The sequence below is a fragment of the Clinocottus analis genome, unplaced genomic scaffold (assembly GCF_023055335.1).
Source record: "Clinocottus analis isolate CAN_PGR_092001 unplaced genomic scaffold, fCliAna1.0.p SCAF_26, whole genome shotgun sequence".
In the NCBI taxonomy this organism is placed as follows: domain Eukaryota; kingdom Metazoa; phylum Chordata; class Actinopteri; order Perciformes; family Cottidae; genus Clinocottus; species Clinocottus analis.
Window position 1 is genome coordinate 1,541,549 of NW_027175998.1, and position 26,390 is coordinate 1,567,938.

Below are 26,390 nucleotides of genomic sequence, written 5' to 3' on the forward strand. Positions count from 1 at the left end.
CTGATTGGTATTGTTGTGTTTGCTGTTCGTTCAACGGTCTGCTATTCTACTGGCTCATGCCCTCTTAATGAGTATCATTTATCCTGAAAGAGGCTCCTGAATGTGGATGTTTGTGCGTTGAATCATACGTGTTGACTTAATATCCATTCTTGGACATTTGTGTTGGCCTTACATTTCATCAGAAAGAGACTGTCGCCTTGTTTTAACATTTAGTGTGTGTGTGTGTGTGTGTGTGTGTGTGTGTGTGTGTGTTTGTACAATAATGCTGTGTTTACTTGATACTTGACAGTATCTTCCCAAACAAACAAACACACACACACCATACATGATTGAATGACATTACAACAGAGAAGCAGAGAGATATACTGAGAGAGAGAAAACAAGTGGAGATAGAGAGAGAGAGAGAGAGAGAGAGAGAGAGAGAGAGAGAGAGAGAGAGAGAGAGAAAACAAGTGGAGAGAGAGAGAGAGAGAGAGAGAAAGAGAGAGAGAGAGAGAGAGAGAGAGAGAGAGAGAGAGAGACTATAGTCTCATCCAGAGATGTGGATTTTCCAATAAATGAACAACAAGGCACAACGTTCTGATGTGCGGGCAGGCCATCGCCGTGGAAACGGATTAGTGACCTAAATCACAGCAAGGTCCCACTCAGGTACATTCTGTGGCTGTGCGTGTCACCATGTGTGCATGTGTGTGTGTGTGTGTGTGTGTGTGTGTGTGTGTGTTGTGTCTATGTGAGACAGTGGAGGAATGCGTGCATGTGCATAATAAGGTTTGTTTTAGTCAGCATATTGCTGCATAAACAAAAGCTGTGTGGTGAATACATTCTGCATAGTAAACAGCTAAAGGGTGTGTGCGTGTGTGTGTGTGTGTGTGTGTGTGTGTGTGTGTGTGTGTGTGTGTGTGTGTGTGGATCAGCAATCTTGTCAGTAAATATTAGGAGCAAAGTGGTGTGTTTATAAGCATTAACATTCTGTTGGAGAGGTAACTTTATGACTGGAAGGTTGTTAGTATGAATCCCAAAACTCTAATGTTTGTAGAATATTGCAGTGCAACTGTCCTTGAGCAAGGCACTGTGTGAAAGAAGAAGAAGAAGGCGGTTGTTGGTTGTTGTGACGGTATGACACTATGAAGATATAATAATAGCACAGCAGTTGCATTAACATTTAATTGTTGAGATCATTTTAAACACGATTTTAAAATGTAGCAAAATGAAAGAATATGAATGAGGCGCCCCATCAACTGTTTGGAGTGAATAAAACCCGCAGGACTTCGACGGAGCAAAGTTTCCTATCGTACTGTATAGAAAATTCAATTCAATCTTCACAGCATTGAAGTGAAATCTTACAATACAAAATATTTCAACCATAAAATCAACGACTAATCAGGATGAATAATCTCAATATTGATCAAAATAATCTTGATTTTCCCTTTGGCCATAATTCTGCAGCTGCGTCACAATCCTTTGACCAAAGCCTTCTTGCGTTGGTTCTTTTTGTCAAAGGCTAAAAACACCTGGAGTTAGTTCAAACAGCTTTTTCTGCCCAATTGATGATGTGTTGTCAAATGATGTCAATTTCATACAGCTTTTGCGATACTTAAACATGTGCATGGAAATAATCAAGTTTGACATATTTCTTGAAGCTCCGAGCTTTTGCCATGATCACTGCAGGCTTGAGCTCAGAGATGCTCCATGTGGTTGTAGTGGACCTGTCCAGGTCCAATCCAACCAAAGAAGTCGTGATAGCAGACAGCACAAGGCTGTGCTTTGCATGTTCACTGTTACCTTACATGTTCAATTGACCACTGTGATGTTATCAACCATCATGTCAATGTCTTAATGACGCTCCACCTGCTCTCTCTCATGAGTATGTTTCAGATGAATTTGCATTCATACTGATCTTTTTGAAACAATGTTACCCGATGTGGCCTGTGACTATGAAATTAATAGAAGACACAGAGAGACCAAATATGAAAGAAGGGAAGCAGAGAAATGACATCTTGGTGTGCATACATCAGTCTGTTTGATGTCACTCTTTTTTCTCCATTCAATATTTCCCTCTTTTTTTCTTATCCCCTCCTCACACACAAACCTAGTTCCATGCGTCCCCTAGATACAGGCAACAGGAAGTCAACCTCCCATGCAAGAATACAGCTTTATAGCATTCTGTTTGTGACGGGTGCTGTGAAGAAAAAGGATAAGAAGACACAGCGTTCATTGGAAAGAGAAGTGAAGGGACTACCAGTGCTCAGTAAGAGGAGGCAGAAGCAGAGCAGCGTTTAAAGGCTGGAAGAGAAGCCTGCATTGAAGCTCTGTCTGTGTTGGACTGCACTGTGCTGCTACTGATGCTGTTAGTCATGAGCGCTACACAAATCTATTAGAATAATATATCCAGATGTTTAGAAGAGAGGTCAGTAATGATCAGCTGCATGAGAAGCAGTACATATGTTGATATAAATATTATTATTTTTATTTTTATTTTCAATGGTTGTTAACAAAGAGCCATGTTCTCGCCCTGGAAATCCACCGGTCCGACTGAAACAGCTTGTTCTGTCCTCAGCACCGTGTCAGACCAACACACAAATTGTATTTATTCGTTTTTTTTCCCTGCTTTGTTGTGCTGTAGCCTACAGAAGTGAATCCTGTTAGCGGTCCACCTCTGAATGACCTGGAGCTGTGTGGCTGTAGTCATACAATCTGCGAAGAAGATTCATTTTGAAGATTTGCCGCTCGAGCCGCTCCACTTCCTGCCCAACTCAATCGGCAGTGTGCCACGCCCTGCGTCTACAACAGAGAGAGAATGCCACGCAATCGCTCTGTGGAATCCAGGCATAATCGATTACTTATCAGCCACATCAGATATATTATAATTCAGTTTGCATCAAGAGGTTTCTTGCTCTCCAATAGGACTTGCAGTAAGCATGCTTGAGTTTCTTATAGTCGTGGCCCTCATGATCTTAAACGCTAGAGCACGAGACACAACATGGTGGGGGACCCGTCTCTGGTGCCAAAGTGCTTTGCCTTCGTATGCCCACTGTGACCTTCCTACGACTTCTGCGCGGTATAAAGAAAACTCATAATACTATTATTATATAATATTCTTCTGGTGGACTCATAATGTCCAATCCTCTTATCTGAGCTCAGTATAAAACCACAGACTGGCAAACCAAACAATGAGCTGCAGGCTGTGTTGTTAGTTGATGAACCATTTGTTTCAATGTCAACATCAACAATAATGCTTAATGGGGCCTTAAATTGCAGGGTGTGCATGCTAATGTTGTTGTGATAGCCAGATTTTCATGTCAATTCCAATGGTACATTTACTATCTAAAGAAGATTTAACACTGGAGAAACGAGCTGTGTCACAGGGCGAAGGTATCTGACGGCTTTATAGCAGGATTGTGTCAGTTGCCCGTCTCCGTCAGCTCTGTGAGCCAAGTTGCTCGTAATTGGAGGAGTCTTGAAGCAGTGCCAGGATCACTTGATGCCATTCCCATGTTTTCACCCATCTGACTGACTGCTGCAGTTCTGTCAGGAGCCAGACGGATGCTCAACCATTGAGAGGAGGCAAGTCATTTAATGTAATAAATCTGTTCGCAAGGAAGTGTTTTTTAAGACTCGTTGAGTTCTGGCAATTATAAATGCCAAGCCATCTATACCGAGTGTCAAGTGTGAGCAAAACAGATAAAATGATGAGCTGGAGTCTCACTGACTGAAGGTCTAAAAGAGAAAAACGGCTCCAAGGATTAAATATTTCTCATTTTATGTCAGTCATCACTGTTCCTCCTCGCCATGGTCTGAGATGGAAGCTGAACCACGAGCATGTCTGTACAGCTGCAAGCCTCACCGAGCACAGTTTACAGGGAGGAGAGAGCTGAGGAGAGATGATGGCTGTGAGGAAAAGTGAGCGAATAAGAGGAGAGAAGTTGAACTACAGATCAGGATCAGATTTTAATCTGTCAATTCGGTTTACCCCACACCCCTTCTCTGTCTCACTTTTCTTCTTCCTCTTCGAGTAACTTCATGGAATGTGGACCGGTCCATGAGTACAATGGCTCCTTCATGTCCCCATGTGGGAGTGTTTGGATGGTAACATTGAGTCAGAGATAGCAAGGAAGACACACTGCTACTGCCAGGTATGGTTGTAGTTCTATTAAAAATCTAGCGCTTTCTTTACCGTTGAAAACAGATTTGATGAAATAAAAAGGGTGAGGTGGAGGGAGGAAGAAGCAGTGGAGCTTATAAGCAAACAGAGGAAGGAAGCAAAAATAAATGTTACGGTTCATTTACGCAAAAAGCGCACATGCCGAAAAACACAAGTTCAACTTGTGGGATGAGAGAGGCTTTGCTTTGTTAGGGGGGCATTTCTTATGAGAGTGGAGGTGAAAGAATGAGACGGCGGTGGGCGGGGCTAACGAGGAGCAGCAATGTTTTGCTTTGGGGAGCTGTCTCATTAACAGTAAAGCAGCAAAGCAGACATCTTTGTGTTTTGACAGTTGAATACCTCCAAAAGAGAAAGAAAGGAGACATGGAAGAGTCCACAGACAGAGAGATGTGACTGCTCCAAAACAGAAGCTGACAGCAGTGCCTTATCGTTCTATTAACATGCTAAAACACTAAAAAAGGTACTTCTATATGTATTTGTGGTACACACTGCTCCACACACACACACGCTCACACACACACACACATGTATCTGGCAGTAGACGTCCATGTGAAGTGACAGCAGGGTCAGCGTTGGCATTTTAACTGCTGACCCATTTGTCTGGCGGAGGGGAAGCACACACAAAACCGTGCATGGCTGCAGCATTCTCACACACACACACACACACACACACACACACACACACACACACACACATACACATACATACACACAATTGATAGACCAAAAGAAATCATAGCGCCATGTCATCAAATCGGATATCAAACCCCGAAGAATACTTTTTTCTACAAGTGAGAAAAGACATTGAGAGTTTAGTGTGTGTGTGTGTGTGTGTGTGTGTGTGTGGAGGGGGGGGGGGGTGTTTGTGTGTGTGTGCGACCCCAGGGTGCATCACTTCATATTCAGTCCGTTCAATCGATCTTGACACGAGTAGCATTCGAGGGAACAATGAAAGTGTCTCTAAAAGGCTGCATGTGGACGTGGCTGCTCTTTTTCTCAGCATAATTGTGACTGCATCTCTAAAGAGCTGATGGGTTACGCAGCTCGGGGGAAGACGTCTGGCTGGTCGGGCTGCGTGGCTCGCAGGTCCACGCGGCAGCCTCTTTCAGCCAGCCTGCATGTGTTGGACCCATGTGGGTTTTCTGAGGCTGATACAGATATTTTCAAATGAAAGCACCTAGCAGCTGATCACAAATCAAAGCAAGTGGCTGGTTAGGACCAAACATCCACCAGAGAGTGCTAAACAATCAAATCACAAATGGGATGTTGATTTTCTGAATAATTTATCGTATTCATGCGCCTAATGTTGTATGTTTTTACCGTTTGCTTATTTGCACATTCCATTAGAAGGACATAACATAATAATTTTAATATTATCAACATATTTTGAGTTATCTTCCATTATTAATTATTAATCAGAGTCAAACCCAGTATACGGAAATATATCATTTATTTTTAAAAAGATTCTTGAATACTAGCAACTAGCAGCTTAACATCCCATCCATCCATCCATCCATTATCTTAACCGCTTATCCTCATTAGGGTCGCGGGGCGGTGGAGCCGATCCCAGCTGTCAAGGGGCGAAGGCAAGGTTCACCCTGGACAAGTCGCCAGTTGCCAGCTTAACATCCCAGTAAAAGGAAAGTTAGAGTGTCTTTTGTGCTGTGTTTGTTCACAAAACAAATCAAATCATTTGCCTTTGATTGGATCGTTAAAAAGTGGGCGGGCTTAGAAAGTTGGGTGATAAGGAGCCACAGAGGACTGCGATAATGATTGTTTTTTTACAGACAAAAAGAGATGTGATATAAAAGAATTATCTTGACATTCAAAATAATATCACAGCTCTAGTTAGTAATCATCTGTCCCCCTTTCTTTCTGCTTCTTCTGCAGATGTTTCTGCTTGGACTTATTTAATGTACCTGGACTTTATGCAGTGGAGCAGCGGTGTGCCTGAGTGTGTGAGAGCGACCACGTCCTCTATCTAAACGTGTAATAATGACTTGGTGTTCAGGCGTGTGTTTGACTAATCTCTTACCCTTGAACTACTGTCTACCTGCGCAGCAATAAATCACAGCGTGTGTGCCAGAGTGTGTGAGTGAGTGACTGTAATAAATCACGTTCCTTGGGTTTCCTCCAGTCCCGTGCTGCAGTATACTGATTATAGAGAGAATATCAGACAAGCAGGGGGAGGCAGGCAAACCAGAATAGGGCTGAGGTAAAGGGAGAGATGGTGGAGGAGAGAATGAGCAATATAGATATGGACCCCCTTTTCGCAGGTCTTCATTATCACATATGCACACACAGTTGGATGCAACCTTGGCAGTGTGCATGCCCTACACAAGGGACTAGAACCCACGACCCCCTCTACCCACTCAGCTCTCCGTACCATCCACTAATTATTTCTCTTGTCGAGTTAATCACAAACATGCATCTGTTCACATGTGTAATCTGGGTTATAAAGCTGCGTCAAATACCAGTAGAATAATTTAGGTTTCATTTACCGCAACAACATGATAAGCATCATTATTTTGATCAACATTTAGATCACGATTATTCATTGATTTTTGGGGCAAAGCATTATTTTCGTACTTTCACATTTAAATCAACAGAGCACTGCAGCTTTCACTTCCATATGTATGTGCTTACATTCCTGCTAATGTTCAAATGTTTGCATCAAAATAGGAGTAAAAATCTGATTCTTCACTGCGTCTTCGTCCCTGCTCGCGGTTATTACTTCTCGTCTCGAACAGCAACCGCAGTATTCAGGAAAGTTCTTCAAAGGCTGTTGCTGCAGGGTGCGCACACAGAGGCATGACAGCTCCCCAAAAGTGAAGCAAAAACATCTGGATCGACCCCTTGTGGCTGGCTGTTAGTTTAGGAAGCACTTGATTTGATATGCAGCAAGGTTTTCAAGGAGCTTACCATGCAATGTAAATGTAATATCATATGTCATGTTCATTTAACTGTGGAAAGACAGGATGGTGACCTGCTCAGCCCTACTCAAGACTAGTTCAGCATCAATGCTTTATAACTATTATAATAATAGGTTGTTAAATGTGATATGTAGATTTTTTTATTTGTTACACGCAAGTTTGCATACACATGTCTACTGACCAATATCATACCGTTAAGGTATTTGTTTTAGGTCTCATTACATAACACAGTGTTACTGAAAGTGGGTGATGATAATGAGAAGCACTGAGAGTACCGTGGATGTTTCCATTAGAAACAAAACAGGCTGACTGGCATGTGTCACATGTCAAAGTCATTCAGACAGCATGCAGCTCCAATCAGGATAATTATGAGTTAGTGAAACATAAACCATTATTGCAAATGGTGATCCGCATAATACCATCTGTTCTGCTCTGCTGAGCACACACACACACACACACACACACACACACACACACACACACACACACACACACACACACACACACACACACACACATACACACACACATGCAAACTTGAGTATGTGCTCATGAACACATCCATACAATTAAGCAGCTCTATAGACATGAAATACACAAGCACTGAATGTATATATTATGGACACACACACACACACACACACACAGTGTGAGACCTTGTGAATATGGTGTGGTGGACAAACATACACAGACGTTGAGGGATTAATTCTTCCATTGACAGATGAGGGATGGATTTCGTTTCATTGGGTCAGTGAACACACATTTGGTCTTGCACACATTGCTGCATTTAATTCATTTCACTACCATAATTCACATTAAGGCTGATACAAATCTCCAGACAAACAGTATATACCATGACAAAAAGCTAATGAAGAAATGGTCTGTTTAGAAAATCAAAGATAAAACACAACCTGACTGAGATTGGACAGCGAACATGAGCTTGAACCTGTTGGTGAAAGTCCTGCCACAGAGGAAATGGGGAACTGGTCCCAGACATGTTTCCATTCTCAAGACTGCTGATGTTTTCTAGCTGAGATGAGACTCAACACAAGCACAAATTACACAGACGTTATAAACATGCTTGTTACGGCTTGATTACTTTCGATCTTGGCTTCAAAGTGTTGAATATACAAACATGTATTTCGACGGTTCGTCTCAATTCTGCACTACTCTTTAGTTTGTTAGTATGTGCTGATGTCGACTACACTTTTTAGCAGTCAATAAACAAGACACTCATCTACTGTTTAGCAGGATAGCAAATGCATGTTGGGAGTTGCTGCGAGAGTCATCGCACTACCTGTTGTTTTATTGTTTAGTGCTCCATTGCATGTTACATTACAAAGAATGGTCACCTCCTTCAAACACAAAGCACCTTTAGTATCCATTAAAAGCCCCTCTGTGCACAACTTAAAGCTGATCCAAACTGGGTTACACAAAGACTGCATACATCTTCCACAAATTTTATTTGTATTAATAGGGACATTTATTTTTCTTGTGTTATTTTAACATATTTACTGTGGGGATCAGACAAAAGACTCAATGGCAAGGATCACACAAGAGTGAAGTAAAGTGTTTACTGAGAGCGGAGTCACAGAAGACAAAACAGGCAGTCAGAACAACGGTAACAGTCAGACAGGACGGCCCACGTCATGCAGCTCCACGAACACTGAGCAGGTGTCTCTCAAACAGAGGAGGGAATCCTGTGCTCTTCACTGCAGCACACATGCTCAGCCCTAATGGCTCCAATACGTTTACTGCATATGGTTTACTCCTTTGTCAATATTGTTCCAGCGCTGTGTTATTGGTGCCATCTGCATACACTTTACACAGTAGCTGCTGTATTCCAGTCCCACCAGCACTGCTATCACAGGAGAGATAGATCAGGACTAGAAGGGAGTTTTTTTTTTAAGGTCAGCACACACACACATACACACACACAGCCACAGGGAAATATTCAGCTTGGAGGTCACTGTCCGCCTTGAGGCCAAAGCGGAGCAGTCACTCAAGCCTCAGAGTGTATTCTTGTGTACGTGTGACCTGGTTTGTCAATGTGGCAGTGTTTTCAGCCGCCTCCATCTCTATTGTGTGACAGGTACTGCTCTTTTCGGTATAGCAGGTTACACACATGCACTAAAGCATGGCTGACTGCCCTCTCGGTTGCTTCTGGCCTTGTAGGCTGCACATGTTAAGGGATGCAGGCTTGATCTATTGTGTTGACGACACAATAAGTAGAGGTTGAGACGTGCACATACGGAAAGACATAAACATTTCTCAGATATATTTCATTATTTCTGACCGTTAAGTCAGTATGAACCATAAACAATTTGAAATGTTAGACTTTAACTTTGTTATTGTCAACTGTAGTGGTTCTTTTCATAAATTAGGAAATACATGATGTACTTTTATTGAAATATTTTGGCAGTAATAGTTTTATTAGGGTTTTATAAGTTGTACGTCTAACATTAATTTGCTTTCCTCCTTTGCTGTTCACAATTGAGCATTATCAGCGAGAGTAAGAAGGTGCACAAGAGTTTAACACAGTTGTGTCGTGCAGTCTTGATTGTTTTTCATGAGTTAATAAATGATATGATGATGTGATACTGGATCAGTACATAGACACATGTTATCCTTCAGGCTGTATCAGAGGCATGTGTGACACTGGTACTGGTATCAGAACAACTCTAGTTTCAGTAAGCTCTTTTTTACAAAGATATGAAGTTGTGATCATAGTCAGAAGTGGGTGTCGACAAATAGTTCAGTTATTTTGAATAACATTTGTTCTCTGAATATCTTCAGAACTCTACTACCGCCTTGTCTCACATGTCTCACAGTGTGAATGTGTGATTGGTACTAAAAAAAAATATTCAGGCCAACCTGTGAAAATAAATGAGGTGTCACATTGCTCCAAAAATGAACAGTATTTTGGAAACAAAATATTGCATATAATGACACTGAAGAAGATGAGGATACAGTCGGATCAGAGGCTTTAAAGCTGTTACACAGCAAACCAACTGACCCCAAAACCCATTTTAGCACCTTATTGCATCAGTGCAAGAAAAGCTCCAAAATGTACACATAGGATGTGTACAGGTTTGATTCATGTCACCGAAGAAAACATGAAACTTAAGCTCATCTGGGCTTTAAGTAGTCCCCCTGCCGTGCAGAAGAAGTAGAAATTCCCCAACACCACTGGGACTTGTATTCAAACCTGGCTGTACGGCTTCTGGCTCAGTCGGACGCTCGGATTAGTTGGCAGCCAAAGGGATTCACGGCTGGAAAGCCAACTCACTTCTGCATTTTAGCTCTAAAAGTGGAGTCAGCTACTCTGCGGACATGGGGCATATTTGTGATTGTGGCCCTTACATTATACATTCTGGTAGTGATGGATAGCTTCTCTCTGTGGTGTATAGCGGTGTGTGTGTGTGTATGTGTGTGTGTGTGTGTGTGTGTGTGTGTGTGTGTGTGTGTGTGTGTGTGTGCGTCTGCGTGTGCCTGCGTGCGTGTGTGTTCTTTATCGTCTTCATCCTGAGTAGTGGAAATATGTGCTGTTGTTCAGCTCCATTGTAGCTGACCTGGAGCTAGAGCTGTGAAGAGAGAATAGTCCCTCCTATTTTCAATGTAAAGTCCCATTTTATTTTGAGGATATTCTCAATATTGCACGACATTTGGATCATTTAATGATACTACAGTTTCATGCAAATTATGTTTCTTTTTTTTTCGAACAGCAACAGGTATTAATAAATGCCAAATGTATGCGGGATTCTAAATGTAAACTGACTTCAACTCCTGAGCGTATTTACTGATTTTCTACAAAGTTTAAAAAAACCTTTTCTATGATTGGATATTTCTCACCTAAATGCCACATGCGATCAGTGTCTCTGTCTATTCAGACAATGAACATTTACTCTTTGATCCCTGGATGCCCAAAGTAACTGCTCCTTTGTAGGGATGTCATGAGCCCAGAAATATAGTCGTCAATTCCTAATACCCAATTTGATAACATGCTAAAAAAAAACACACATCTTGATAACCTTATACTGTAGAGCGTGAACGCATCATAATGTGATCCATGCAACCTCTGTTATCGCTTAGATCTTAGCTCCGTTATAGGACTGCGCTGCCCACCAGCTGCTAACAGCTAACGTTGGCTAGCTCTCCTACTGATATGAACACAGATGTTTTGCTCACGATGTTGCATTATCAGGGAAAAAACAGGGTGCGCCAGTGAGCGTACTGCGTCCTTTGGGATTTACGAAGCGGTCAGTCTCAGCCTGTGACGAAACCTGTTGGACCGAAGAAGAATAAGTACGGTCAGAGTTTTGGCATCAGTTTGATATGGACGTATCGGTTCTCATAACATCCTTACTCTCTCTCACCTTACAACTCTGTTGATAATAAAACAGTTTTTTTTTCCTAAAGTACCTAAGAGATAGTTATTAAAGGAAAACTTCACAAAGACAAATAGAGGAGCTTAACAATTAGTACACTGGGAGATGTACAATTACCATGTTGATCTCACCGTTTTCCACTTCCTGCCTTCGTCTTTGAGAGATTAGGAGAGTTGGTCGGCTGGCTGCTCTCTGAGGAGGCAGACAGTGTGGCTGTTGAAAGAGAGGGTAATGTATTGCTCTCTCTTGTGGTGTCCCCTATGGATAGGTCTAATTTATACCCCACACACACACACACACACACACACACACACACACACACGCTTGCACAAATCATTCCATTCATTAAGGACGCATTAGCAGAAAAAAGCTGATGTCAGGGGACAGGACAGGGCACACCTTGTATGTGTGCATGTTTACGTGCTCATCATGGCATGGGTGTGTGTGTGTGTGTGTGTGTGTGTGTGTGTGTGTGTGTGTGTGTGTGTGTGTGTGCGTGTGTGTGTGTGTGTGTGTGTGTGTGTGCATGTGTGTGCGTGTGGTTGAATATACACGTGAGTATGTCATGGAAATATTGTGATTACTCTGCATTTCTTTTCCTTTTCACACTGGCCAGGTAACACCTGTTATTCAAAACACTCCGGCATGAATTAGCTCGGTTGCCAGATCCTATTAATCACAGGTTCTGCTCAGCCGTTCTGGGCCGGCACCTCTCTGACAGAATTTGATGCCATCATTGCTTGCCCCGGTTGGTCACCATTAAACCAGTCACAGCAGTGCAGAAATCAAAACAAACTTCAAATCAGTACTGACAATAAAAGTGTCAGAACAGTTGTTGAACTTATGTGGTCTAAGATTCTCTTTTGTTCTTTCACATTCTGCTTCTCCTCAAGATTGTATTGCTGGTGGAGTGCGGCGAGATGGTTTCAGCATGTGTCTCTCCGTCATCATGGTTGTTACTGTAACTGCGCCCAGGGGACATAGTGGCTTAACACTGGCTTAGAGTCCACTAGAACAAAAGGCCAACATGAACTCACAGACTCATAAAAGAGAAAGACAGAGATAATAAAGGACGGAGAGTGAAAGAGGCAGACTGGCAAGTGCACAGTACTCTAGCCACTTAAGTTTGACTTTCTTGTTCTTTAGCTTTCTTTTCCCCTTACCCATCTGTCTCCAGAAGAGGTTTATATGGGGGAGGGCGGTGGGCACAAAGAACATTTTTGCTGTTTGACATTTTCTTTTCCTCCTCACTGAACCGAAATTATAGCCGGCAGTGTGTGTGTGTGTGTGTGTGTGTCTGTGTGTGTGTGTGTGTGTGTGTGTGTGTGTGTGTGTGTGCGTGCGTGTGTGTGTGTGTGCGTGCGCAGTGCTGTATGGACTAAATTACCATTGTCCTGCCTCAGTTGGAATTGTGGCAGCGTATGTCTGTGAGTGTGTATTGTAGACAGGAGGAGGAGGAGGAGGAAGAGGAGGAGGAGGAGGAGGAGGAGGGAGAGGAGGAGGAGAAGGAGGAGGGGGACATGCAGTCCTCATCTAATTAGCATGTGTGTGATGATCTGGCTTGACGCCTTGTTTATGGGATGCCACACACACATTCACTTGGCCGTTGCCTGTTTCGCAGGACGGTGAGTATTAACTCCATCCACACAAGGCTTCCTGTTGGATGAAGGTCAGTGTGGGTCTCCCACTCACAAACTGCTGTTAAACTCCATTACACTGTGTCGACTGCTCTTTTGGTCTTCATGTTTTTCGTAGCATTTCAAAATTACTGAAGAGAGTCTGACTTTCCTTTGTACATCATGAGAGGTTCTGCATGCACCGAACACCCACAAATAGATTATTCTATATTTAACCATAATGACTCAGAGAAGCCTCTGGTTTTACAAAGTAGCTACAGGACACATGTTTTATGTGAAACTGCAGCCGTCAGATCAGGGCTGTTTCCCATCAGTGATTGAAGAGTCAAACGGAAGAATGTTCTCTATTATACTGCTGAAGTTCATAATCAAACATTATATTCAGTCTTTTTTTAATAAAGAAACTAGAAGTGATTGATTTTTTTACTTTTCCATGACCAGATACACAAGTTGCTTTGTTTCTGAATAACTGCATGTTAACTGCCTCCACTTACTGATGAGAATATAACCGTGGAAGCCGGATGCAGGTTGGAAGGAAGTGTGTCCATTTGCAGCTATGTTGGTAACTGTGACTAAAAATATAATTATACATTAGATCAACCTCACGCCAATTTGTAATCCCATTTCTATGTGCATATTCTGCCTAAACTCAGATATGTGTAAATGATCATTTTCACCAAATCATAATTTATTTTTCAAATTTGCTAAGCTTCTCTACAATCTTTCCACCAGCCCGTCCCTCAGAAAGAAGCCCCAGGGGGTACGTCTGTTTCTCTCTCGTGATTGATTTCTGCTCGGGAATCACTGTGCATCACAATAATGTGTTTCGCAATGGTCCTCGCCTGTACAACCATTTCTGGTTAATGTGAAGTCAGAGAAAATTGCTCCAATCAGACATATGGCTCATTACACCCGATATGTACTGTGGGCACAATATGCAACAGACGGCATTGACTATGTAAACATAAGCAAACCGTTTAAGACGAGCATTACATCTATAGATATTCTGTTTTCTGATTGCAGCCTCTCAGATGTAGTCTCTAAAATCACAACAACAGAAATGTTATTTTCTTAACTTACTTCTTGCCCTGTCAGTGTGTCTGTGTGTATTCTCAATCCCAACTTGTCAAATAGCATGGCTGATTGGCCTCCACTGATGCTCTAGACAGGTGTGTTAGGGATAGCTTGATACATGCAAGGTGTCTTTTCAAAATAAACTTCAGTTGGGTGTGTCAGAGAGCAAGGGGCATAAATACATATAACTAAATGAAATGCTAATGAGCCAATCCAAAACAAACAGTGGTTGATTACATTGTCAATCCAACCCACATTTCGTATTTGAAACTGTATAGATTCAGTGTAAGTGCCAAGTTGTCCAACAGCAGTCGCTCATTTAAAAGCTGTGATTGATTTGACACTCAGGTGTTATGAATCACAAATGAATGAGTCTGGCTAGAAATGCTGCGGTAGTGCTCAGAAAGGTCCAAGAGATTTACAATGCAACATGTTACATTATTTGATTGACTTCATTGTAATATATCTTAGATTTTCTGTATATCTGTTGGTTTTTTTCAATACATACCCCATTTATTTGGTAAATGGACCTGTATAGCGCTTTTCTAGTCTTCCGATCACTCAAAGCGCTTTTACACTACGAGACATCATTGGTCCATTCACACGCAGCCACACACTGATGGGAGGAGCCACTATCCAGGGTGCCATCAGCATAGTCAACCATTCATACTCCGTAGGCACAGCTACAGGAGCCATTTAGGGTTAAGTGTCTTGCTCAAGGACACGTAGACATGTGCTAGTGGAGCCGGGGATCGAACCACCGATCCTCTGGTTGAAAGACGACCCCGCTCACCACTGAGCCACAGTCGCCCCAGAGTATTATTTTGCAGAGTATTATTTTGCTCCAATACTTTCCAAAAAATGAGTCGTGATGATTTTAGTCAGAAATGCGTGCAGGTGGTGTAGTGATTGTTGTGTCACTGCTATTGATCAAAATTACTTAATCAATGCTCTACAGCTGTTTTGCTACAGAACAGGAGAATGTGAATACTGTCTCATTAATAGTATAATAGATTCTAACTTCAAATTACTTCTTCTACTTCTTTGTTTCCTTAATTTGTCCAGGGAACGTTTAAGAAACCATTACTGTCAAGATTTAGTAGTTTTAACTTTGGGAGAATTTGCATTAAAATGTAAATTTAGCTGTTATTGTGCATCCAGGGAAACTTTACAAAGCAAAGTAGAGCACACCTACTGTGCTGCACAGCTGGGGGTGACCGGTGTGGACGAGAGTTCACCGGAAAACAGCAGGGCGGATGCAAAGTAGAGAAGAAGTCCAGAGAGAGAGGCCAAGAACTCATTGAGAGAGGACCGAGGGAACTACCTCAAGACAGAAGGCTTGTGTGTGTGTGTGTGTGTGTGTGTGTGTGTGTGTGTGTGTGTGTGTGTGTGTGTCAAAACCAAGCAGACATGAAGAATGAGGAGGACACAGAAGGAGCCAGGTGTTCAAAACATACAGATTTACAAACTATTTCTCTCCATAAAACAGCTGGATGAGATCTAAGGTCCGACTCGTCTTGTGTGACAAGGCGACCGGGTTACAAAGCTATGCAGATTGTTCCTTTCAGATGACGTGAACCAGCCATTGCTAAAGTACACAGGGGGCCTCTTTCTATCAAACAAATCTTCACAGCACTCTTCAGAAACAACAGAGAGACTGCAGTGAAGTTTTGTTTTCAAGACTGTAAGACTTTAAATCCACAGAAGCAAGCATTTGACAAGATAATAAGATAATTGCAAAATAAACAAGCCACACAAGGGAACATTGCCAATTAGTAAGAAGTCATGCAACAGAATGTGCCGGTTGCACTGCTTGAAGCTTGTTTGTTTGTTTGTTTTTTCTCCATGGTTAGATAAAAGAGGGACTAATTTTGGCTTTGCCGTTTCCAACTGTTCTTGAGTCCAGACTGCAGTCCAGTCTGTTCTTGTTGACATAATTCATCATGATGGAAATAAACAATTAAAAGCCAGGGTTTTCAGTGTTACCCCCATAAATGAAACTCTTTTATGGGGAAATAGACTGCTACCAAGATTTCAGAAACTTCAGATTATGGTGAGAGAAAGGTGTCAGTCATCTAGAACACTGCTCTGAGGATGTGGTCGTCATGTCTTTTGAACAGTTCGAACATAAATTCTGCTTGAAAAACAAAGAGTTCTTCAGATATCTGCGTGCTTGATGGGAGCGCGTGCTTGATGGAAGCGCGTGCTTGATGGGAGCGCGTGCTTGATGGGAGCGCGTGCTTGATGGGAGCGCGTGCTTGATGGGAGCGCGTGCTTGATGGAAGCACGTGCTTGATGGGAGCGCATGCTTGATGGGAGCGCGTGCTTGATGGGAGAGCGTGCTTGTTGAGAGCGCGTGCTTGATGGGAGCGCGTGCTTGATGGGAGCGTGTGCTGGTTGAGAGCGCGTGCATGTTGGGAGCGCGTCCTTGATGGGAGCGTGTGCAAGTTGCGCGATTACTCCCTCATGATGTAAATGCAGCATTGCGGTACCTCGCTCCCTCAGGCTCTGTGGGGACATCCACGAGAGACCGAGCTACTTGACAGACTAGTTATATATACTGTATATGAGAGTATTTCATTGCAAAGTTATTTTTACTCCATTGATCAGAGCTTTAAAATAATATTGTCTAGAGCCAGAACAAGAAGCGCACAGCCAATCATAGGCAGCTTTACACCGTGTCCCCTCGGAGTGAACTGGACAGCTGCATCACAACATCTGTGATGCATTTACTACAACACACACACACCTACACACAGAAGCCCAGGAGTTAGAGTTAAAGTAGGTACAGCCTTTCTATAGGCCTAACATCTTTCTCTCTCTCTCTCTCTCTCTCTCTCTCTCTCTCTCTCTCTCTCTCTCTCTCTCTCTCTCTTCTCTCTCTCTCTCTCTCTCTCTCTCTCTCTGTAATCCCAATGTGTTCTACCAGGGTGTCTTTGATACAGAGTTTGATGAGAGAGCAGGAAAATTCTGAAAAAGTCAACCCAGAGATTTTTCCCAACCTACACAATAATGCAGGTGGATTTTGTGGAAATGTGTTTCTCTGGCCTCTCATCGAGAATGTTCTTCGACTGGACAGTTGTGTTCTGACATAGCCACCATACGACACAGAAGGCACTTTTATTTCTTGTTGTCCAGTTTTCTGAGTGATTTTTTTTAAAGATTGTCTTATTATTATTTCTCTGCGTTGCATGTTGTAGAAACTGTCTTAATCCGCCCAGATGGTGAAAGTAATCGACATTATGGTGTTGTATCTTTGATAGAAGCGTTTCCCACCTCACAAGTGGATTACAGTAGTAAACGACTCTGTTCTTCTGTTTCTTTGGCCATTAAAAGAAGCTTTCACATCTTTCCCCTGTAGAGCTTCTCTGAAGCTCAGCGTTTGGTGCCGGCCAGAAAGCCCAGGTCCCATTCTTTTTTAATAGCAGCCTGTCTGTCACAGCTTTTCCGTCTGTATGTGTGAATGTATGGATGAGGTGTGTTAGTAATTGCTGTTATATTCGGCAAACTGAAAACGACCATTCCTATCACATGCATTGTAGACATGGCTAACATAACACATTAAAGTGTCAGGTCTGACCTAAGTGGCTGTCACAGTGCTCATTAACATACCCGCCGCTCTGAAGTGAAATGCAGTTTGGAAATTTGGCAGCCAAAAACCGCAGTAATGTCAGTGCAGTGTGCAATGCAGTCATGTTGCCATGTGAATTGGCCTCCGGTATTTATTCATTATTAATATTATTTTCAAGCCTTCTTTATTTTCTTTTTTACTCTTTAAAGCGGGTTCTTTTTCTTCTCTATTTTGTTATGTTTGAGGTGTTTTGTATATTCATTGAGTGGCCAGCGGGGAAGGAGATGACCCAAAAGTCCCCTGGGTTGGAAATACACCAGGGACATTGTAGTTGATGATCAGCATCTCAAAGCTACCCCGCTGAGTTTATGGAGTTTATGTCCGCTAATAGCGCTGTGGAGCAGTGTGGCTCCCCGTTTGTTTGTCGTCGTGCCACGTACGTGCACACAAAGGCATGTGCCCACAGGGCACTTCAATGTTAATGGTTTCTATATCTACTTATTGGGCTGATCTACAGGTGCTCATAATGGACCAACAAAGGCAGAGAAGAAGACTGTTAGCAAATAAAACATGAAGATGAACAATGCAAGTCTCAACTTTTTAGGAAAATTGGTTTGGCAAATGTTTTCATCAGGGGAAAAAAAAGCACTTCAATTTTACTCAGTCTACCGCCTATTGCGTTATTGCTGCATAGATTATTTATAATACACTCCTGAGGTATGTATTGTGTGTTTAATAGCTAGTTTATGCATGTGTGTGTGTGTGTCAGATCCGTTTACAGTAGATGTGTGTGTGTGTGTGTGTGTGTGTGTGTGTGTGTGTGTGTGTGTGTGTGTGTGTGTGTGTGTGTGTGTGTGTGTGTGTGTGTTTGTAGTTATGCATTTATATGCACGTATATGTGCACCATTGATATGTTGTTTGTATGCCTGTGTGCGTTCTTCAGGCAGTTTTGGCTGATTTGGACCACTGAGAGTAGACTCGACTTGGATCTGAATCCAAGCCCTGTGGCACAACAAACACCACCAGTCTCTGTAGGAACAAACCAGCACATTATGGTTGTATTACCTGCTCTCTCTCACACACACACACACACACACACACACACACACACACACACACATACACACACACACACACACACACACACACACACACAGGCAAACCTACACATTGCAGTAATCGTTTCATATGCTGTATGATTATGTGAAATCTGAGATCCCATTAGTTTTTTCTTGGCGCGAGTTCAGACCTTGAAAGACTACATATGTAGTGTGGGAACCCCTGGCTGGCAGATGCCTTGTGTTTTTGTTTTTTTTGTACCATAGCAAATACTAATCCATTTACTCTAAGGCAAAGAAGCACTTAACTGTAATCTGCTTTTATTTTCAATGAAGAGATTGTTAACAATTTCCTGTTAATAGAATATATAAGAAATACACTGTGTACCAATCATTTTAAAAACCCTGTGGTGTGGCATACACATATTAAAGCTAATATTCCAATAAAGATAAGGCTTCCAAATATTGAGGGGACTGTGTGGTGTACTAGGACCAATAAGAAGACAATCAGTCTGTCAGTCCTGCCACCAATGAGTCTCACTAGGTGACATATTCATTCATTTCGCTGAGCACACACTTGTTTATTTTGACTTAATCCCACACACATCGCCCTGCTGCACTTTATTGTTTTTCTTCATCAGGAAACAATGTTCTTCAGACTTAAAGTGTTCATTTCTTAAAGAGAAAGTGTTATCCTGCATGAGTGAAATATTTAACATTTTAAATATGATATTGAAATGAGATGGGTAACATCATAATTCATTGTTTGCTTGTCTTTTATGGCATCAAAAAAACTGCCCAAGGAAATCTAGCATTTTGGTAATGTTAATGACCATCAAATAAATGCAGGTGCACCTGTTTGGAAAGTGATCACCATGTCTGAGGAGGATCAGTCCCGGAGGAGAGCTTTAACAGTGCAGTGCTGATCAATTCTGCACAAAGTCTGTAGTCAAACCAGTGAACCGTCTCTGTTGTGTTATATTGCCTAGCCTGTGTTCCTGTTTCCCAGCAAACACCACTGGGCTTTTTCTTGTTTTTCATCAGCAGCATCACTCTGGGGGAGATAGTGGGGGTTGAGTATTTAATACAAAATGCCACATCCCGGTTATTTTTCGATCACGGTGAAAGATGAAGCAGAAAGGGCATTCGAGTAAATATTTAAACAGAGACTCGTGTCATGTTATTTTGGATGTGTATGTCTCTGTATTTTTAGCCTGAAACTGCCAAACGCCAAGTGAATGTCAGGATGGGAATGCAGACAGTAGATAGCTGGAAGGGACGTGACTGTGTGTGAAATTGGTTCAGTGTTTGAACTTTCTCAATGCATGCGTTTGAAAGCAATAATGTAGATTGTGTGATAGCCTCCTCATTTGGTTAATTAAAATAAATGATCGTACAACTAATGCATTTGTGTTTTTTTGTCAGTACAGGTCATCTGTGCAAGCAGCTTATATGACCCATGTCTATGTTTATTGTTAGACGTGATCTCTATGGCCAGAGAAATTGTGTATAAAAGAAGAATAAGGGTGAGGAAATATAAAGAGCCACTTAGTCTTTGTATGGAGGGTCAGGATGGATGCATAAGTTAAATATACAAAGGACCATCATCATTAAAAGTGATCTATTTAGGTTGTGAAACAGTTGCAGTAACATATTAACACTGCCACAGTGTGACCGTTTTACAATGTTAAAGTGTGGCATGTTTCTGCTTTTGGGAGTCATTGGGAAACAATCTTTTCTGTTGTATGACAATGTCCTGGTTATAGAGAAAAAGGAGCTGAGCTGTGTTGCATTGCAAACAAGTTTGCAAATCTTTTCCTGCAAATAACCAAACATTGATTTTGGATTTCAATTACTCCGTCCTTGCTTGCAAATGTAAGAGATTAAATGATTTTAAAAGAGGCATATCACATTTGTATCAATAAAGGCCGCCACTATGGCAAGAGCTGTTAATGAAATGTGGGTCTTTTTTTTACCAACTAATTACATTTATTTTGGCTAGCGCATTTGTATAGAATAGAAGGACAAAGTTGTCTGTCTGAGCTGAACACACACACAAAGACTTCCCAACACAAATATGTACATGTGCAAACAGCGAGCGGGGCCATTTAACATTCTGAAGACACTAAATGTCAAGGTTACCACATCGATACACAATTGATTTCGCTCACTCTGCTTGTGAGTCCGGCCTCAAACAGACAACAGCATACAGCCAGACACACTGACACCTCACACTTGGACCGAGTTCTCTTTCGGTCACAAATCAGTGGAAGAGAAGACCCAATGTGAAATTTCATCAAACTCTGTCCTTGAAATGTGAGCGGGGTGAGGAGCGGCAGGGAGGATGAAGAGGTGAACGACTGCAGGACTTCAGCACAGGCCTGAATGCTCACTGTCAAGCAGGTGTTTTAGTGGTTGACTTTTACACAGTGATCTGTAGGCTTCAGCTTCTATCTTTATCTTTTAAACCTGTTTGCACTGCTCAATCAAGTTGGCCTCATGGATATAGCCTTAAAACACATATTGTAGACCCTTCTGTCCTTTCTTTGAATCACTTTGTCATTTTACCAAAACTTCGATCATGTTTCTTGAGGACTGCAGTTTGTGACAGTGTGGGCTCCATGGTGCTTGACGGACTTGTTGCGGGGGGGCGGGTCTTCAGGAATTCTCTTTCAGTGTCTGTAACTCTTCCAGTCTCATTCCACAATGTTTAGTCACCACATCGGCAGACATCATCAAACCTCATTTATTTTTTCTTTTCTTTTAAATATTTTGGTTTCTGTTGTTACATTTATTCATTAATCAAACTCATCATTCCTTCCATAGGTTCTCCAATGCCCTCCCCCTCCTGTCCATCATCTGTCATTGACCACTCACATCCACAGTCAGACAGTCCACATGGCAAACTGTCGTTAGTCGACGTGGCTAAGCCAGACTCAGAGGAAGAGGAGGAGGAAGAAGATGAAGAGGAGTATGCAGCCAGATTGTACTTACCTGTAACACATGGTAAAGGGACTTCACTCTGCTACCTTCCTAGAGATTACTAAATTGCTTCTGGTAATCTGAACTGGAATTTGACAGATTTATTGGGTTATTTTCCATTTGTAAAAAAAATAATATTAAAAAAAAAACTTTATTATTCTTATTGAATTACATTTATTGGAAACATGAATGATAAACATTTTTAAAGAATTTAATATTTCAACAGTTTGACCCCCAAAAAAAACAACATCGGTCAAATCCCAGTTATTTGTAAAAGATATTGTGGGTATTATTATCTGTCTGCATTTGGATTAACTGTCATATGTAAGCAAGATCGGAGCGATTGTTTTTTGGGGGAAATTACATACTTGTGCATTCCAGAACATTCAGCTGATACAGGAGATGCTTGGCAGCATGTGCATTCACATGCTCTGAATATTTAGATACCTGCTGATATTTTGCCATATTCCCTCTCAAAATTGATTTGTTCTAAGACAGAAGCAATTGTTTCGGTGATTGAATACAACCTAGCTTTTCCTCCACTATTCTCCCTCCTGCGGTTCATTGAGACTGTCGTCTATTGCAGGCTGCGGCGTATATGAACCGTTGCTGTTTTTCATGTTTCTTACTTATGATAAATGTTGGGATCACTTACAACATTTGGCAAACAGTGTGAGGTTTGAACTGCTGATGACTTCCACGGTGCTGCCAATGGCCTTGCTGGGAATCAGAACACTTTCTCTATCTCTGTCACAGCTTCTCTCAGACATTTATTGCTTGTTTGCTTTCCAAGCTCCACTCCCTTTCATGTGTGCTTCTGTGTCTTATCACACACACACCACCCTGACATTGCATCTTCTCTTAGAGAGCAACTGATATCAACACAGAGGAGACCAATTCAGTTTGTCAGTCCAAACGAAGGTCAAGAATCTCTGAATTAAAAACGGTAAACATATATTGAGCAACTTATGTGAGGCTGTATTGAAGAAGACTTGAACCACGTTCAGAATGTCTATTGACGTAATACATCTCATAGACGTCCATACAATCAGACCTTTTGTTGCATCTGGAGGATTCACCCCCTGATGGTTAGTAGAGAGAATGCAAGTTAAAGGCATTTCTCTGTTCAGACCAGGAGGTTGCCGCCTGGTTTGAACTTGCCGTGGCTCGTGATATGATAAACGCATAGTTTTGAAAGTGTTTGTGATTTAGGAGTTGTAGAGTTAGTTTGGAGTGACAACTGGTTTATCGGTTTAATGGTCAGTGGATTATAATGGAAACCAGTTTGGGTCACAGAAAGACAGAGGCTTTGAGGAACATTGCGAAAAGGCCCCACTGTGTTAGATTCTATAAATCCTACACTACCTATCATAGGCATGAATAATTTGAAATCAATATGTTTGTTTTTGGTGTTTTTGTTTTGGTCAGTAACTCCCTAAAGAGACAGTTATAAATTAGTGCAGTGCAGACCCCTTTTGTCAACAGTGGACACAGCAAGGTTAGACAGCTGTCTTTTATGATCAGTCCCACCATGTGTCAGCACGTCTGTCCTGGAAGCTCTCCACATGGCAAATGTTAGGCTGCAAAAGTTGAGGATGAAACCCAAGTCTGGCTGTTTGAATCACACGGGACCACAAGGGGCTGAGTTTGGATCAAATCCGAGCGCTGATCTGAGACCTGTTTGCCAGGGTTGGTTGACAAGGACCAGATGCAGAGTCATGTTGGCTGGCCAGAGACCCTGGATCAGTCTTCCTATACTCAGGAGTTTGATAGGAAACAGACTTTGATGGTTTGAAGAAAGGAACTAAGACACCCACAATTAGAGACAGGCTGCATCAGGAGAGGGGGCATGAAAGGGAAGAATAAAGAGGGAGGAGTCTTCATAGGAAGGAGAGAAACAGAAAGTTAGCTGCATGGAGTGATAGAAATAAAGAGACAGACAGACGTCTCCTCGTGTATATACATTGCCCTCTGAACATAATCAGAAACAGCTCTGGAAGATAGTCTCTAAATGGCTAAAAGGTTGTGCATGTGTGGGTGTTTGTGGATGTGCGTGTGGTCCTCCTCTCCCAAAGCAGGCCCAGCCTAACCTAACCAAGCAATGTTCAGCCAAACATCTAAAATATCTCTCTCACCACTTCCTGCCCTCTTTAGACATGCTTTTTTCCTTTATTTGCTTATATCAGTCCTTGTTTACAGGGAGGAAACAGAGTTTGAGAACGATCCGGGCTCTTCTATTCCCTTTTTCCCTCAGAACACGTATCTTTATTGGCTATTGATTGGGACAGCCAAGTTCTATGTCAAGTATCAAAGACAGCAGCCATTAAGGCCCTTACTGAAAGTGTGCTGCACTGTTCTACATGGGACATAGTTTAGGTTAAAGGATTTCACAGCAGGCCCATTCTTACAAACTATTGTGAGATGGATGCGCAAGAGACATTAACTGCTGATAGAGCATATGTTGCATGAATGGAAATTGTGCTGGAACACCTCTTTGTTTTCAAAACACCAGGTGAGCCGATGGGCAGCTTGGCAGCGCTGCATCAGGTACACAGTAATGCGTTGTGTGAGGTTTCTGTGAACCTGGCTGCCATGGAACAAACAGGACTGTGTCATTTTGATCATTACACGTATAATGAGGCCTCTCACATGTATTTTTACTTCATATCACACGCTACAAACCAGCAGTCTTATTTGTGTGTACTAGTTAGCCATAACTATGAGCAACTATGAAGGTTTAATTCATATTAAACCTTCATTTTATTATTTAAATATTCATTTTAATTTGAGCCCAAAAATCACAAATGACAAAAGACCCTCAGATGGCTTTACAATCTGTACACATAGACATCCTCTGTCCCGGTACCTCACATCAGATCAAAAACATTTTTCAAAAAGCCTCTGAAGGGGAGGAAAAGGAAAGAATCCTTGAGGAGAGCAGGATGAACAGAAGCACAATAGATGTCATGTGACCAGAATGAACAACGTAGCAGAGTTCTAGCACATTCAATCAGGATATGACACATTTCTATTGTTAAAGATAGAGATTGTCAAACCTCAAAATGAATATTTCATCAGCGCAGAGAAGAGATGGAACTACCAGGAGTGACACAAGGCTGCTGGGTTGTTGGAGGAAACCCATTTACACAATAGAAATACAGTAATATGTTTATCATTATTATCAATAGAAGTGTCAGCATTCAGTATTAGTTGCATTTTTATCAAATAATGCAATGAGCTTGATCACTGTCTTGATAACTAATAATTGCATTTAATACTTGATGTATTTATACTACTGCATGTGTGGAGTTACCTTATATCATAAAGTAGTAGCAGGAATATGCGTATTTTAAGATTTAAAAAAAATAGCGCTGTGTCTCCCTCTGATGTCGAAAATATACACAAGGACACATTTCTTGATACCCGTAGAATACCAATACAAATATAACTTTTGTCCATAGCTTCACATTAACTAAAGATGGAGACAAACACACTTTAACGGAGATGAAGGATATGACAGCTGGATGTTTGATATTTCAGGCTTTGAAAGCAGACTTCCACTTCCCTTTGCTGCCTCCCTCAGATATGTCTCTCTCTGTCTCTGTCACCTCCTTGAAAAAAAGCATTGTCACTGTAGTGTGCAGCACTCAATATGAATATTATATAATTGACAAATCTGCCAACTTACTTCCAGGTAAATATCAAATAACGTAGCTAAACTACACCGGAGAAGGAAGACAAATAACTGACTACATTATCTTTCCCCTCCAGCTTGCACTAGCAAGAATAAGGCAATATCAATAATTAATATCACATTAAGGCTGTCAGTAATGTCACAAATTAGACCACAAAAGAAGAAAATACTTGTCTGAAAATGTAAAGATGTGTCCGTGTCTGCGTGCATGTTATCAAATATTTATTTATCAGCAGATGATGTTGAATTTCCAGAGTCTGAAACCCTTTCAGTGGTTTTAAAAACAGTAACGGCTGCATCTTCATTACCACAACGTATGATGAGTTATTGTCTTCGATCGTATATTTTAAAGGGTTGCATTAATCATATGATGGTATTTGCACAACAGCCCTTCTATATTCAACAGAGGGTCAATTATCATGAGGGTCTGGTTGCCCACTGTGCAATCGCTGCAAAAATACTGCTGCTGATGACTCATTTATTTAAATGAGAAAGAACTTTACACTGCCTTACAGCAGGAGTTTCATTTCTTTATTAGCAAATCAATGTGATGTCAGCCAAAAGGCAGTTTTTGGGTATATGTGCACTGCAGCCATCTCAACCCTTTGTGCTTGGTGCTCCATGCAGCACAGTTCGGAGGCGTGTTTTAGCGACAGCTTTTTCTTTAGTGTAATTGCGTAACAGCAGCTCTGGTCACTGTGTGCTCATTTCTGGTTGCTCATTTAAGGTAGCCACTCTATAGCTTTATTGTAATTACAATAAAGCTATAGAGTGGCTACCTTAAATCATAAAATAATGGCCTTTATTTACTGAGTTACTTTATTACTTATTTTTTAAAAGAACCACAGGTGTTTGACATGAAAAGCCTTCCAGCTCAAAGGACATCATCTA

At 41.7% G+C, this 26,390-nt stretch overlaps 1 protein-coding gene across 1 annotated transcript in view; it reads left to right on the forward strand.

Annotated features, from left to right (window-relative positions):
* The window catches only part of LOC137794835 (teneurin-3-like), a 274,268-nt gene that overhangs the window by 122,759 nt on the left and 125,119 nt on the right, over window positions 1-26,390 (forward strand). Inside the window, exon 8 of the mRNA XM_068591903.1 lies at window positions 21,650-21,829. Coding sequence (XP_068448004.1) covers window positions 21,650-21,829 — 180 coding nt within the window. The remainder of the gene's footprint in view (window positions 1-21,649; window positions 21,830-26,390) is intronic.